Genomic DNA, 17319 nt, shown 5'->3' on the forward strand with positions numbered 1-17319 from the left:
TAGCATTTTGATGGTTTTTAAATTGCACAGGCAGGCTATGTTCTTCAGGGGCAGGAGAAGCGTTTCAATAGATATTTGCAGCACCCTTCTCCTTTCTGCAATACAGTAAATATTGCCCTGAACTCTTCTTGCATGATAATATTTGAGAGACTAATACATTTGGTTATAGACAGCAATACATTTCATACTTTGTGAAATCACATGTAAATCACTAATTGAATACAAGAGTACAAACACCTACAGTACATATAAAATGCAGGAAGTAAAATTTACTTGTAGGAGTATATATTAAGCAAGTTATATTATATATATATATATATATATATATATATATATATATATATATATATATATATATATATATATATATATACACACACACACACACACACACACACACTCACCCTCACCTAGTTAAAAATGCCATAGCTTTGTCTCATACAGACATGCCCTTTTATAGATGGACTGTTCTTTTCATCATAACAAGTTGAGATCTAATCTTGGAAAAGCATTTCTCACCACATTTCATCAATATTCCTCAGTGTTACATTGTCTTTATCAAACACAAGTGGCATATCAGTATTTGTCCTTAGCATGAACAGACACACTGTTAACACTTTTAGTAATATTATTGTTCTAATACTAGACTTGCCAAAGTTTAAAAAACAACTTGATTTTTTTTAATGTGCATGTTTTGGATTATCTTTCTGCACCAATGAACATTATATGACCTTTTTTTGGTCCTTTCATTCAATTAATGCACATCATATGATTTGGTGATGGACTTGGCAGTGCATATAAGCAGAGCAACATTATATACAAATGTATTTATCAGCAGCAGATGAGATCCTCTGATCTAATGTTCATACAACCAAGTGTACAGTCTGTAGAATCAACCTTTCATTTTTTTCATTTTTTTTCTTTTTTCTTTTTCTTTTTTTCTTTTTTTTTTTTACAGTTCTGGAATGAAACTGCACAATGCACTACGCATCAAAGCCTCATACACGATACTACAAGATACAGTCCAGATTCCAGTGCATCAGAGACTTTGGGCTAGAATACTGGGGACAACCCAATTATCCATTGGAATCCATTGGAGTAGATCCAGTTCACCTGGTTCCAATGTTTTTGTACTGGCACATGAGAAGGTTCTTGAAGGTCTTTTTAAAGGTGGCATTGCACAGAGCATAGCAGGCTGGGTTTATGGTGCTGTTGACATAGCAAAGCCAGTAGCCAATGGCCCAGACTGTGTCCGGCACACACGACTGACAGAACGTGCTGATAAGGACCATCACATTATATGGTGTCCATGTAATGATGAAGGCCAGAAGGATGGCGAAGATTGTCTTTGTCACTTTCTTCTCACGGGCTGCCATCTGTCTTTTCCTTTTCACCTGGCTGCGGGCAATGCTGGCGAACTTGCGTACCACTGTGCGTGGCCGGTTGATTGGGATAGAGCGGCCCTCTGTGCCACTTTCTGGGGGAATTATCTCGATAGCTGTGATGCACTCATCTCCTGCCTGCTTGGTGACAATCTTGATCTTGGACCATTTAGAGGCTGGGTTGATTTTGGGAATAGGGGCAAGACCAGATGTCAGACCTTTCTGTGAGGTGCTTTCATTGTTGGCTCTTTCCTTGGGTTCTTTGGGTGCAATGCTGGCTGTGCTGGAATCATTTGAGCTCTCCTTCTCCTCATGCTGCATGTTGCCATCAGCTTTATTGGGGACCATGGACTCATCTAGCTGTCCATTTTTCATGGTTTCTGCTGTGCTGCATGTATCCAGGCTGGGCTTGGGAGGAGACTGATTATTGTTGTTCTGCCTTAGTATGTGACTCTTCAGCAGTCCAGCAGACCTCAAGCCTTTCTTCTCCTTCTTAGCTTCCGGCTTTTGCTTTGACACACGGCTGCGGCTAGCTAAGGAGATGTGAATGTACAGCACTGTCATTATGACCACTGGAAGATAGAACGCAGCAATTGCTGTGCCAAATGTGACCACAGGGTTAGAGAGAAACTGGATATAGCATGCTCCCGGTTCCACAGTACGTTCCCCTACAATAAACTGCCAGAAGAGAATAGCAGGAGCCCACAGGATGAAGGAGAGGATCCAGGCTGAGGCAATCATCAGACCAGCCATCTTGGTTGTGCGACGTGTTGGGTACGTTAGTGGTTTGGTTACACAAAAATAGCGATCAAAGCTGATGATCAGCAGATTCATGACAGAGGCATTGCTGACAACATAGTCAAGAGCCAACCAAAGGTCACACACCACAGGGCCAAGTGGCCAGTAGCCCTTCAAGATATATACAGTGTAGAGATTCATTGAGAACACACCAATGATGAGGTCTGCACATGCCAAGCTGAACAAGAAATAATTGTTGACAGTCTGGAGGTGTCGGTTGACTTTGATTGACAGCATCACCAGGATGTTACCCACCACGGTGACAAAGCTGATTGATCCAGTAACCAATGCAATGAAGACCATCTCCACTGTCTTGTATGGGCTTCCAGTGACCTCAGCAGCTGTACACGAGCCATTTGTGCTGCTTTTGTCACAGCTGAGATTATCATTACTTGACAAGTTACTAAGAGAACCTAAAACACACACACACACACACGCACACACACATGGAGAGAGAGAGAGAGAGAGAGAGAGAGGGGGGGGGGGGGGGGGGGGGGGGAAGTGAAGCACAAAAAGATTGGATTATAAAAACAAACAAACAGAGGTATAGTTTAGCATCTCAGCTTTCTAATCCAGAGTACAGGATAACAGTTAAAATTTTAATGTAACAGTCATTTTCAAAACAAAAATTTACTTCAATATAATCTGAATATGAAATTATCAGAACTCAGACTAGAGTGTGGGTGCTAGCAAGAGAGGACAAGTGTAAAAATGAAGAGTATCTGGCACATAACAGATTAATAGTGTTCTCCATAGTAATATTTTTGTCTAGTCTGGATAGATGCCATTCCTTAAGAAATTATCTAATTACAACAAATACTCCCATTGATATTAATTTACCCCACGAGTCTGTTTGAATTCAAATCCTATGGCAATATTTGCATTAAACATACTAGGACTATTTTGTGAGTGTTTTAAGGCTTTGTACCCCCCCAAATATTTCTCCCTCTAGTGGTTACATTTATGTTACCTTGTTTCAGGGGTTTGGTACTTCAGGTTAATTAAATAATAATAATAATAATAATAATAATAATAATAATAATAATTGTACTACTACTGCTACTATTACAATATAATAATAATAATAATAATAATAATAATAATAATAATAATAACAACAACAACAACAACAACAACAACAACAATAATAATAATAATAATAATAATAATAATAATAATAATAATAATAAACAATAATAAATAGAACAACATGCCAGAGGTGTCAGAGCGAAGTACACCATGGTAAGAATGAGTAAACAGGGTGTAAACAGGTAGTAGACAGAGCTTCAACCACAGAGACTGGTCAAGTGGAATAAAGCTACATTCTAAACCAAGAATAACACTTATAAACCTACATAAATATTCATTTTATCTCCTAATTTCTCCACCCATTACAATGAAGCAGAATTATCTTTCCCTCAGTAAGGGTTGACATTCTATAACCTATTATTTTTGAAACCTCTCTGACTCCCACATCCCTCTTTTCCCTCTTTTATGTTGCTGTACTTTCAGATCACTGGGTCTTTGGTTTTTAAGTGATCTAGCCATTAATTTAAGCGCTTCACAAATGTAACTCTGGCACATTATATACAGCCCAAAGAACAAGACACTGTTCGCCCTTTAGCAGCTATGAATCAGCAATTTCTGTGCAATTCTGGTTGTACTGACAGGTGCTAAACCTCATTAAATAAAAATCAGAAATATAATTTCAAATTGCAAGGGACCTTTTAGTTAGTTATAAGTCGACATGATTGATTGATGAAGAGTACTCTCTTCATCAATCAATCAGTCCTACTTTGATGCAGTTTCTATTCTCATAGAATCAGTCTAGCTTCACTTAATTAATTTTTTCCTCTCCAGGCATTTTGATAAGCTTTATATTGTATCATTATTTTATTACTCACTTACAGTCAAGTGTCTGGGGTTTATATAAAATAAAATGTGTTTCTTTAATATTTTAAATATATAATGGAATAAAACGGGCAATAATAGAGTATTTATGATCAGTTATATCTTCCATTACCACTACAAAACCTAATATTCCAGTCACTAGGCTTTTTAAATCAACCTCTGCCTCTGACTTACTCATCTACCTTATTAATGTAGCAGTGTAGTGTAGCAGGGGTTGGATAATGAAAAGTAACGGAGGGTGTACTTCTTGGGACTATAGTGACATTTCTGTGCTGTAGTTGATACAGCAATGATACAATGACTCTTCATAAAGTCAGGCATATTTGTTGAATGTATGGCTTCAACAAAAACTACAGATACAATGTGAGAGACTACAGTTTAAGTATTTTGTTATTTTTTCTTGTGAAAATTATAATGGACAGATCTGTATGTAACCATGGATCTACTAGTGAGTGAAGGACTGCCAGGGTGGGAAGATGCCATCACTTGACCTGCATCCAGGTATGCTTGTTCAATCACTTCCTTTGCCCAGCAGGCTAACCTGTCTTTAGGCAATAGAAGCCCTTTATGGTTCTCCCCACGGCACAGAAAAATCTGGTCAGTAACCCACTAGCAGGAAGTCAGTTCCACGTAGAGCTTGAGAACCCGCACTGTACACAAGGCTGACGTGAACACATTCTCATATAGGTTTATTAATATGCAGCAGTGGCAATATCTTTGCAGTGATATATTTTAACTCCTGTCCCCAGCAAAGACATTGAATGTAATTCTTGTAATTTGCTGACTTGTCTGGCCATAATGATGAAGGCACTTTTAAATCTGCATCTTCTGTTGTTTCAACTGGCAAGTTGCACAAACTGCTCAACACCAAGTCTAGATTCCCCTTCTGAACCATTGTTTTATATGGAGGCACTCCCAGTGAAAAATCTTTAATTAGTCCCTGGTGTTCAGATGATGCTGTCTATGCCTTTATGGTAAATCTGACGAAGACTTATAGCTGACTTTACACTTGCTTGAATGCAACTGACACGTGTATGAAATATGCACACGACGTGTGGGAATGTCTGACCCTCAGATTTTATCATCAGATTTTCACATATGTCCTAAAAGTAGACAAAGAGATCCTATTTAAACAAATGAGACAAAAATATTATACTCTGTCATTTATTTATTGAGGAAAAGGATCCAATATTGCATATCTCTGAGTGGCAAAAAGTATGTTAACCTCCAGGATTAGCATTTAATTTAAAGGTGAAATTAGAGTCAGGTGTTTTCAATCAATGGAATGATAATTAGAGGTGAGTGAGCACCATATTTTATTTAAAGAACAGGGATCTATCAAAGTCTGATCTTCACAAAACATTTGTGGAACTGAATCATGGCAACAAAACAAAACAAGGTTTTAACAATGATCTTTCTTAGGAGCTCAGAAAAAGAGTTTTTTTAATGCACATCAGGCTGGAAAAGATTAGATCATCTCTAAAGAGTTTGGACTCCACCAATTCACAGTCAGACAGATTGTGTACAAATAGAGAAATTCAAGACCAGAGAAATTGTTACCCTACCCAGGAGTGGGGAGCAATAAAGATCACTCTAAGAACAAGATTGTAATAGTCTACGATGTCACAAAGGAACCCAGGATAGCTTCTAAGCACCTAAAGGCCTCTCTCACATTGGGTAATGTTAATGTTCATGAGTCCACCATTAGGAGGACACTGAACACCAATGGTGCACATGGCAATAAATAATTATCCTCAATAAATAAATGATCAAGTATAATATTTTGGTCTCATTTTATAAATTGTGTTCTCTTTATCTACTTTGTGTATGCACTTTGTGACATGTGCAAATCTGATGATGTTTAAGGCCATATTTATGCAGAACTATAGAACATTTTAAAGGGTTCACTTTCAAGCACCACTGTATTTGGTAACATCAGTGTTATGGGTCATTTTAAATCTTCACCTGACACATTGGATTAACTATATTACTCTACTTTATGGCTTTATATTTATTTAAATGTGTGTCAATTAATTTTAATTATATCTGATCATTTGCAAATGAGATCACCATGTTTCTATGCTGCATGTTGCTAGTCTGTAATATTATACCTCAGCAGTAAGATTAACGTTTAATGTTTAACAGATGACCTCAGTCTTTTCTCTCCTCCTATGCTGATTTTATCAGCACACTTGTCATTATCTCCTGACAGGAGGAAATGTGCCCCAGTAACAGGGCAAGGCTGTATGCATCCAATTAACAGCAAATGTCCATATTTCACTGTCTAATTTATGAAAGATGCACAATCCAACCACTAGGGGAAACGTCTGGATACAAAAACAAAACAAAGTTTACATTCATATGCATAGTGGCATAACTAGGAATTGATTTCAAGGGCGAATAAGAAAATTTACTAAATAAGATAAAACAATAAAATGCGAGATCTGTACAACATGCTCATGACTGGTTGATGGATAGCAGTAGGAGCAGTGATGGCACAAACTTGTTATTTATTTAATTAAGGTACAATCTAACATCAAATAATCTTTGCATCTTGGTATAAATTACCTTGATGACAATTATTAAAATAGCATTCTAGTAATGTGGAGCTACATTTTATCATATAAAAAAAGCAGATCTAGTCTGTTTTTTCTCCTATTGCAGTTGACCTCTATTATTTCCAATATATATATTTATATATATGTAATGTGTATATATGCGGAAATATAAATAATTCACAACATTAAAGTCCATAAATAAAGTTATGTGTAATAAAGTGGAATCACACATGAAAAAAGCATTGAACACACTAAGGAAAAAGCAGTTCTCCTAGGCAAGGAAAGGCAAGGAACCAGCTGAAATTCATAAGTAATTATACCCCATCTGTGCAAATTAATATCAGCTGGGTTAGTAAATTGATGGTTTATAAAAAGGCTTTTTGTTACCAAGGTGTCACACAAGAAACATCTCATGATGGGTAAAAGCAAATATCTCTCCCAAGACTTTTGCAACCTTATTGTTGTGAAACATATTGATGGAATCGGATATAGACGTATTTCAAAACTTCTGAATCCTCCAGTAAGCACCATTGAGGCCATTATCCCCAAGTGGAAACAACATCACTCCATCATCAACCGGCCACGCACAGGAGCTCCTAGCAAGATTTCTGACCAGGGAGTCAGAAGAATAGTCAGAAGAGTAGCCCAAGAGCCAAGGGCCACTCGGAAAGAGCTCCAGAAACACTTGGAGGCAGCAGGTACCATCATCACAGAGAAAACAATAGGCAATGAACTCCACTGCTCACACTCACCCTGCAAGACTCCATTACTAAAGAAAAGGCATGTCAACGCTCGTTTAAAGTTTGCTACAACTCATTTCTACAAGCCTATGAAATGCTGGGAGAGTGTAGTCTGGTCAGACAAGAGCAAAATGTAACTTTTTTGGCTGTCATACTACAGACCATGTTTGGAGAAGAAATGGCACTGCACATCACCCTAAAAACACTATACCAACGGTGAAGTTTGGAGGTATAAGCATCATGTGTGGGGTTGTTTTTTATTATATGGTACTGGCAGACTTGATATCATTCAAGGAACGATGAATGGAGCCCTTTACCAGAAGATTCTTGAGAAGAATCTGCTGCCATCCACCAGAATGATGAAGATAAGAAGTGGGTGGACCTTCCAGCAGGACAGTGATCCAAAGCATAAAGCAAAGGAAATGCTCAGAGAAAAAAATCAAGGTATTAAAATGGCCCAGTCAGTGTTCTAACTTGAATCCAATTGAACAAGATTTAAAGACAATATCTTTAGAAGAATGGGCCAAAATCACACCTGAATAAAAAACCTGCGGCCCATTACGTTCTTCATACAGGAAGAGTCTTGAAGTTGTCATTACAAACAAAGACTTCTTCACTAAGTATTAAATAAATTTCAGATAGCGTGTTCAAGACTTTTTGCCTGTGTCATTCCACTATATTACACATAACTTAATTTATGGACTTTAATATTGGGATCTCTTTATATGTGTGGATTTCTTGAGTTAATACCAAAGTCTGGTGAAAATTTTATGTGAATAGCCTCATTGGAAATATATTTACTGAAATAAATGTTGACGCATTCAATACTTATTTCCTCCAATATATATATATATATATATATATATATATATATATATATATATATATATATATATATATATATATATATATATCCATCCATCCATCCATCTTCTACCACTTACTCCTTTTCAGGGTCGCGGGGGAACCTGGAGCCTATCCCAGGGAGCATCGGGCACAAGGCGGGGTACACCCTGGACAGGGTGCCAGTCCATCGCAGGGCACAATCACATACACACTCACACAATACGGACGTTGCTGACATTTCTAACTCTGGGCTTTTCTAGTGTTTTCCAGTGTTTCCCTGGGCATAGTGGTAGGGTACACATTCAATTTTATGAAAATTCTAAAAAGCTTGATATTGATGAAATATAAAGGGAAAATAATGTAAAAATATTTTAAAAGTTGCTTATTTTATTGCTGTGTTTTAGTTTTCTCTTTACAGAATTATTTTAAAAGTACTATATGTCTTTACAGATTATAATAATGAGTCTTTATTGATCACATATACACTACAGCACAGTAAAATTCTTTTCTTTGCATACCACAGCATGTCAGGAATCAGGGTCAGCCATGATGCAGTACTCCTGGAGCAGAGAGGGTTAAGGGCATGGCAGCTGGGGAGTGCTGGGGCTTGAACCCCCAACCGAACTGCCAAGCCACCACTGCCACGGTCAGTTTAGATTAATTGTACTTTAGGGGAATGGAAAAGGATAATTGAGTACTTATACTGTTTTTATTATACCTGTAGACTCTGTGCAAGGGCTGTTGTAAGAACAAGTACTATACTTTCTATCGCTTTTAACAGACTGAAGCATGATGCTGTATTGATTTTCTTTGATTGTTCAACTAATGAGCTGAGCATTTCCAAACTTGTCTCTTACACTTATTGAAGATTATTTAATTATTTGATTATTTAAAAGAATTTATATAACTTGAATATGATATCCCCCCTGTAGTTCAGACTAGTAGAACTAAAGTGCTTTGAAAAAGTGTTTTCCCCATCCTTATTTCTTTTGTTTTGTGTATATCTCAAACTAAATAGTGCATAAACTAAATAAAACAAAGGTAACCTGAGTAAACACATAATACATTTTTTGTTGTTATTTTTTTTATTGAAGCAAAAAAAATTATCCAACCCCTATCAACAGTGTGAAAAACTAATTGCCCCCTTAAACTTAAAATCTTGTTGTGCCACTTTTAGCAGCAATAACTGCAGCCAAATGCTTCCGATAACTGGAGACCAGTTGCGCTATAGTGTCAACTTAAAGGTGTGTTTTGGCAAAATTCAGACAAATCTTAATGATCTTCTGGGTTAGCAGTGGTTTTTGCCTCACCACACTTCCATGGAAGCCATTATTGATGCAAGAGAGGCTCCGTAGGTCCTTTGATGTTGTCCTTGGGTCTTTTGTGACTTGCTGGATGAGTAGTTGTTGTGCTCTTGGAGGAATTTTGGAAGGTCGGTCACTTCTGGAAAGGTTCACTACTGTTCCAATTTTTTTCACTGTGGTTCTTTGGAGTCCCAGAGCCTTTGAAATAGCTTTGTAACCCTTCCCAGACTGATGTATTTAAATCACCTTCTTCCTCATCATTTATGGAATTTCTTTCCATTTTGTCACAGAGTGCTACTGGCTAAGACATTTTAACCATCTTCATGCTGTTGAAAAAGTTATATTTAAGTGTTGATTTGATTGAACATGATTTACAGTAATCAGGCCTGGTTGTGTCTAGTCCAGCTGAACCACATTACGAATGCAGTTTCACAGATTTGGGGAATTAGTAACACAGGCCCAGTTAGTATTGGATAACTTTTTTGCTTCAATAAATAACATTATCATTTAAGAACTGTATTTTGTATTTACTCAGGCTGTCTTTGTTTTATCTTAGATTTTGTTTTAATTTCTGAAACAATTTAGTGTGAGATATACACAAAATCAGAAGATATCAGCAGCACTTATGCCTTTGTATAAACTAAAGGCACATTGTACGTCTACATGTGTACAAATTTCCCTGTGTATTGCCTAGTGAAGTATGCATTCATTAGCATATGACACACTTTTCTGTTGCATAACAATGCTATTTTCTCCTCAGTGAATCTAAGGCTGCAGGTGTGTAATGGCAAGTTGTGTTGGTCTTTAGATATGGGTTGGGTGAGGGTTTTGAGTTTGAGCTCAACTATTTATGAACACTGCCTCAGTTGTATGAAAGGTCACAACCCTGTTTCGCTCTTAGATGAACAGTACTGTACATTTACATGTCTTTAAGGTACAATTCTTTATAAAATATTAAGGATTGTGGAAATAAGGAATAAAATGTTGGCACATGATCTATAACATGATATCCCTGAACCCTGACAAACCTGTAATAGTAATTCACAGCCCGTGCTGTGTCAGGGGTGTCAGTCTGGAATTGGTGGGTAATTTCATGTCATACGCACATAACATACACCAACTCGGTTATGTTAAATGTTATCATGCCCCAACTTCAGGCATACAAATCCAGTGACACACTGAAGTTGACACACAATCAAGGTAGAGAGAGAGAGAGAGAGAGAGAGAGAGAGAGAGAGAGAAAGCATGTGAGAGAGTTAACAAATTGGAGTCAAAGTGAGTCAATATGATACTGTAAAAGGAAAATTTGTTTAGAAGTGATGGCTTTTTTCTTACTAAATAGGTAAGTCATTTATTTGTTTTCTAATTTGATAGGAATGATAGATGATATTTCTTCACTGTGGAATTGGTATCATTTCCTAGTGGAGAAGTTGTTTAGCTGGAGAAGTCATATTAGTTTGCTGGTGATATACATAATCTCTGGCAAGAATGAATCAGTTTGCCTTAGTGTTATATATTTATTGCTCTGTGTTTTAGCTAGCATGCTACCACTATCCAGTTCAGATCTAACATTTTTAACAACCTGCATGCTATTAAAAAGTTTCTATATTTAAAAGTGAATATTCACAGCTCTGACTAGCTTCCATGGCTACAGTAAAAAGAATTTGAATATTCATGTCACTGACTAGCTTCCATGGCTACAGTACCATAGAACATAATGGGACATTCAGTAGTAATGTATTACAAAACCAGTAGTAATGTATTATAATCCCATGCCATTATACAATGAAATCACCATGGATACAAACCCTGAAGGCTATACAAATCACTCCCTGTTAGAATGAATTAATGACAAGTAAATGAATGTCTGGGTTGTAATGTCTATTATGTGCTTACTGTTCAATGGCTTCTAATTCCTCCCTCTTATTATTGAGGAAACTTAAGATAAAAAGAAATTGGAGAATTGGTGGGTTGATAAATGACAGAGGCATGTAGAATTAGCGTTGGTGGAGTTCTGTGATTAAAAGAAGGCTTATGGCTTTGTGGCCAGGATTGCAAGAATGATTATGGACAGCTTACTTAAAAAGAAATTTGTCATCTTTAATCATATTAAGTCAAGCAGACCTACAGTGAGGAAGCCAACAGTCAAATACCCAAATAAGTTTATTTTCTGTTGAATGCAAGTCATACTTTCCTCATAAATCTTCAGTATTCAAAAAAGATATTTACACAAGAGTTGACTAACTCTTCAGGGCAAATTTTTTTTTAGAAGTATGTATAGGGGTGGCTGTGTCTCAGGTGGTAGAACGGGTTGTCCACTAATCGTAGGGTTGTCAGTTCGATTCCTGGCCCACATGAATCCACGTGCCGAAGAGTCCTTGGGTTAGCCACTTGGTAGATGTGGTTAAGGGCCTTGCTCAAGTTCCAACAATGGCAACTTGGCAGTGCTGGGGCTGGAACCTCCAACTTATTAAGCAGTGCGTGATTATCAAGAATTTTATAAGCTACACACTAGACCTGATTTGTAGAATGGACAGTGTGGTACTTGCAGTGAACTTTTTTTTAACTGGACTGACTGTTTGCTGATAATAATGGTTAAACTGTGCTCATTTAAATAATGACTCTTTATTGGTCACATATACAGTAGAGCACAGTGAAATTGTTTTCTTCACATACCCCAGGCTGTCAGGAAACTGGGGTCAGCCATGATACTGCACCCCTGGAGCAGAGAGGGTCAACGGCCTTGCTCACTTGCTCAACGCAGTGCTGGGACTTGAACCCCCGACCTTCCAATCAGTAACCCAGAGCCTTAACCGCTAAGCCACCACTGCCCCAAAAGCTACAGCACACATATTCTGGGATTACTGTGTTTTATGAGTGTCCCTAGATGCAAAACAATAGCTCAGCAACTACTTTTGGTGATATAATCTAAACCTTTTCTCCTGAGAGTGACAATATGGTACCAGAGAGTCTTGTAGTGCTGCTAGACTCACTCTGTTATATAAGCTGTCAACAATTTCAATATTTTTAAGGAGCATTGGGATGTAGCAAGCAGCAACTAGATATAAATACCAAACGTGTGTGTGTGTGTGTGTGTGTGTGTGTGTGCATGTGTATGTACTGTTCTGTGAACTAGATGAAACAGGTAGCAAAAATTAATGAATGACTGAATAGTAATAATAATAATAAAGAACAACAATGAAGTTTGGAACAGTGTTGATGCTTGGTTTACTGGTTTCCTCCCACAGTTCAAGAAACATGCCAGGAGGTGGAGTGTCTATGCTAAATTGCCCCTCGGTGTCAATGAGTGTGCAAATGTGTGTGTGTGAATGATGCTCTGAGATGGACTGGTATCCCATCCAGGTGTACCCCACCTTATGCCCTGTGTTGCTAGGATAGGCCCCAGATCCACCATGACCCTTACCAGGATAAAGCAGTTATTAAAGTGAGGGAATGAATACAAACACATACTCACAAAAACCATACTTTGAGGTTTTCAGGTTTTCAAGGTATTCAAACAAGAATCAAGTAAATCTTCTTTCTTTAACTTGAAACGATAGACATTGTTTCAAAACATTGTTAATTCCATCTGTTCTCATCAGAATATTTCTAATTTTCATTACATGTCAAGTCTGTATGTCATTCATGCATAATGTTCCTCAGATACCTTATAAGAAGAGCTCAGGTGTTTCATTTATAAAGGGTAAAATGTGTGCAAGGATTACTACAGTCTCTTGTGACACATTGTATCTGCAGCAACTTTAAAGTTTCCCCTGTCTGCTGGGACCCTCCTATTACTCTCCAGTTACCAGCTGGCAATGCTGAGCACACTCTTCTAGAACGGATCTTACCTAAGGCAGTGAGGCAGAATTAATTAGAAACACCAAGATGCACAGAGTGTGCACTCCATGTTGCCTTTGTTCAAAGCATTTCCTAAAGAAAAAGGATGTTGCCTGCTTCTCATGATTAAGCAATATTGCAAAGTTCAGGCAAACCTGCAACAGATGTGTGTGTGTGTGTGTGTGAGAGAGAGAGAGAGACAGAGAGAGAGAGAGAGAGAGAGAGAGAGAGAGAGAGAGAGTGTGTAGCTCTGTACTGTACATGTCATAAGATCTTCACTAGTTTCAATTTCTGTTGATCTCATGTACTCATTCTTCCTTTCACAGCTCTTTCTCTCCCTCTCTCTCTAAAACAAGTCTTAAACACAGCCTTCTCTTAGTAGCCTTCTCTCTGTAGTGAACCAAACGGGTACAAAATTGATCTGGTGGGCACTCAGAGTGATTAAGTTAACTTATCCTAGACTGTTCTGGAAGTGTTCGGTTTGACATAACCACTGCTTGGTATCTGTGCATGTGGTCTGAAAATATGCCTTCCACTACCAGGCTAATTCAGGGCTTTAACTTAAATAAATAAAATAATAACAATAATAATTTAATAATCAACAACTGAGACTTAAACTTTTGTTGCCAGCCAGGAGTTAAACCATTCAGATTATGTGGTTTTGACTGAGATCTTTAGAATGGCTCTCTAACTCAAAATCCTGTTAGATGTCATCTCTATGAGAATAAATTTTTTTTTCCAGGTATACCCTATATTTTTTATTTAGTGTGTGTGTGTGTGTGTGTGTGTGTGTGTGTGTGTGTGTGTCTCTCCCCCACTGCCTTTAGTGTGTATATGTTTGTGTTTATGTAAGCATCTATAGCTAATTGGCAAGGGAAGGCAGCAGCACGGCATATTTTACTTTGTAAAACTAGGTTAAGAATTAGACATTGACGGGATAGAGGTGCATAAAGAGCAAGAAAAAAGCTGATAAAACAATGACAGAGGAATCTCTCCAATCCACACAGACATGACTGAACTATACGTGATTGGAAAAGAAAGTTTCATCTGCGGTATAGAGATACAGACAAATATAAACTGTACAGTAATAAAATATATAAAATGGACAGTTTTCACAGTTGTGTGTGTGTGTTTGTGTGTCTGTGTTTGTGCGCATTTGTTCTTGCGTGCACATGTGTGAGTGAGTGTGACAGGGCAAGAGAGAGAGAGAGAGAGAGAGAGAGAGAGAGAGAGAGAGAGAGAGAGAGAGATGCAGAATAGGGCAGAGCAAGATGCTAGAGCTTTGCATGTCAATGAGAGCAAAAACCCTTTTTCTCTGCATGTCCTCCACTCTTATGACTCTCCCTGACAGCACTCATCCTAGTTTAAATCCCTAATTTGCAAACAGCCAACAAGAAAGTATGAAGAAAAAAACCCCTGCAATTCCACTTATAATTTTGCAGTTGTCCCCCACTTTTCATTCCTCTCCTCTAAACGGGGGAATGTTTGTCTCTGGTAAAGCCAATGCTTACAGAAGAAATTACTGTTGCAGTGGAAGATTTTCATTAAGCTGTTCCCCCAACCCTTTAGAAAAATTATTAAATGACTTCTGTGTAAGAAACAGGTAATCATATATGCAGATAAACAGATAAACATACCAAGTGTTGGAGGCTTGCTGTGAAAGGACTTGAACCTTTACATGTAGTGTAGAATAGGCATGGACATGAATAACTGGAAATATTGAAGTTAGCCTATACTTTTTAGACCAGAAAAACTAAAATACAAAATTATTACTGTTCAGTTCAAATCTTTAAAGAACAAAGCCATACAGCCATATGCAAAGACACCAATAAGACTAAATACTAATCATAAATTGAGATTTTTCTTTTTGAGATTCAGGAATGTTTTATACATGGATATAACTTCCATGTTATATACAACCCATTCTATGATATAGGTATGAAATATGGATCTTCATTTTAATAGTTAAGTGGCTACCCTGAAAATATCCCTCATTTATTGTAGTTGTAAAGCCCAACCAGTCAAAGTGATCTGAATTTCTTAAAATGTAACTTTATAATTTAATAGAGAAATTTTGATCAAGAGAGGATCATTAGAACATTAGCATAAATAGCCTCATCCCTGTTTTTTACTGGTCAAGGTGGAAGAACCAAGCCAAACTCAGTCTTAATATAGTGACTTGTTTAGATGATTCATAGAATGCTTATCTCCGAGGTTGTGAAGCAACAGTCAGTTTGAATCTTTACATCATTTTGTAATATAATGTAATATAATTTAATATAATGTTCTGGGTCCTGCGTTGTATTAAAAGTGCCTGTATGGTTTATATCGTTATATAAGTTTATTATTTGAAGGAAATGAATGCCGTTTCTAAAGTGCAGGAAACTCGACTCCTGGAATAGTTAATGATAAACAATTACATTTAATTATAATAATTAAGCTAAACTTTGCTAAAAGTGTAAACTACTAGAAACTTAAAATCAACAACAGTTTACTCGCACTCGCAGGGTTTCGTCTCTCGCTCGCTCGCTTGCTCTCTCTCTCTCTCTCTCTCTCTCACACACAGACAAGCGCGCGCGCGGTGTATATCTTTACCACACACTGATCAGTTCAGGGGTCGTTATCTTCGAGCGCGCTCTCCAAGCTTTTTTACTCACCGGTAAAGTTCCAGGGCGCAGATCCGTCCGCTCCTGTGCTGTTAGTTACATTCATGTTGCATGATTATTAAAGATGCATATCAGGGCAAAAGGAAAAACATCAAAATCCAGTTGGTTCACACTGCGTAGTTTCTCCTTATCCCTGTTAAAAGTGCTCTCCTCATGTTCCAGCTACTCTGCTCTCCCAGTCACGCGCTTTGAGCACGCGAGGCCCCCACCACTCGTGAGTACAGCAGCCATTTCCGCCTGACTGCTAACGAAACTGAGCCTCTTTTCACTGGAGTTTTTGTGAGTCGCCAGATGTTGAACGAGATCTCGACGTCTTTTCAAGGAATTTAATGCGGATGAGAGTTAGTGATGTCATCCAGTACCAACCAATCACCACGGAAGCCGTCGGTCCGCGCGACCCACAGTTTTCAGCACGCAGTGAACAGAGTGCTAGTGTTAGAATGAAAGACCAACTGTACCTTTCCTCCCCGTACCACACATAAAACCCGAAGCGCACAGCCACCATCTCCGCCAGTCACCTAAAAAATTACATATGCCTTTTTTTTTTTATTTTTATTAACTTATCGGTTCATTGAAATATCGTAAAGCTCATGGAATGTGGTGGCTCGAGCATTTTATATTTTGTCGTGTTACTACTTTTGAACCACCCAGCTATTTTGTACACGGCGGCTTTGGCTGGAGCGCTTGTACGGAGCCCATTTCAGCACCATCACAAGTGGACAGCTCAGATCTCACAGCGCGCGCATTAGAGCCATAGTAACAGAACTCCGCGACAATTACTATTCATGTCCGACTGGATAAAAATGAACACTGCATGGACTCACTCAACATTGTTGGATTGCTGGTGTCAACACTCATTTACGACCCATAGGCTAGTTCGCTGTGTGAGGGAGAGTTTATTATAAATTGGCCTGGAGACCTATTAATAAACCACAGCTGTGACAATGAGTCAAATAAAAACTTGTTGAATGCCCAGATGCCAATACAAACAGCTAGGACGATGTTGTTGTACACTTGCTGTTCATTCTGGTGCAAACTGTACCAACACAACTGTACCAGCACAACTGTACCCTGAGCACAGCGTGCCAAAGTATTATTTCCGTATCTAGTCATAACGTCATAAGTTGCACTCAGTGTAGGCTTTCAGCTTTAATTCAAGGAGTTTAACAAAAATATTGCAGTAACCGTTTAGGAATTACAGACATTTATTTTTTACAGAGTCCCTCCATTTTCTTAGGCTCAAAAGTAATTGGACGATTGACTGATAAGCAGTT

The 17319-nt window shown here is 37.9% G+C and overlaps 1 protein-coding gene across 1 annotated transcript; it reads right to left on the minus strand.

Moving 5' to 3' along the window:
• Positions 1 to 378: 378 nt before the first annotated feature.
• On the minus strand, positions 379 to 16425 carry chrm4a (cholinergic receptor, muscarinic 4a). The gene is made up of 2 exons (XM_017458471.3): positions 16037 to 16425; positions 379 to 2593 (listed from the first exon to the last, which is right to left on the minus strand). Exons 1-2 carry the CDS (start codon positions 16089 to 16091, stop codon positions 1110 to 1112), a joined length of 1539 nt encoding a protein of 512 aa, XP_017313960.1. The 5' UTR covers positions 16092 to 16425; the 3' UTR covers positions 379 to 1109.
• Positions 16426 to 17319: the final 894 nt, after the last annotated feature.

This window comes from Ictalurus punctatus, chromosome 27 (genome assembly GCF_001660625.3).
Source record: "Ictalurus punctatus breed USDA103 chromosome 27, Coco_2.0, whole genome shotgun sequence".
NCBI classification, from domain to species: Eukaryota; Metazoa; Chordata; class Actinopteri; order Siluriformes; family Ictaluridae; genus Ictalurus; species Ictalurus punctatus.

Bases quoted from the DNA above. Each gene is read 5' to 3' on its own strand.
- chrm4a (XM_017458471.3), bottom strand. From the start codon at position 16,091: ATGAATGTAACTAACAGCACAGGAGCGGACGGATCTGCGCCCTGGAAC. The intron at 2,594-16,036 runs GTGAGTAAAAAA...TGTGTGTTTTAG, and splicing joins TGCGCCCTGGAACTTTACCG to GTTCTCTTAGTAACTTGTCA.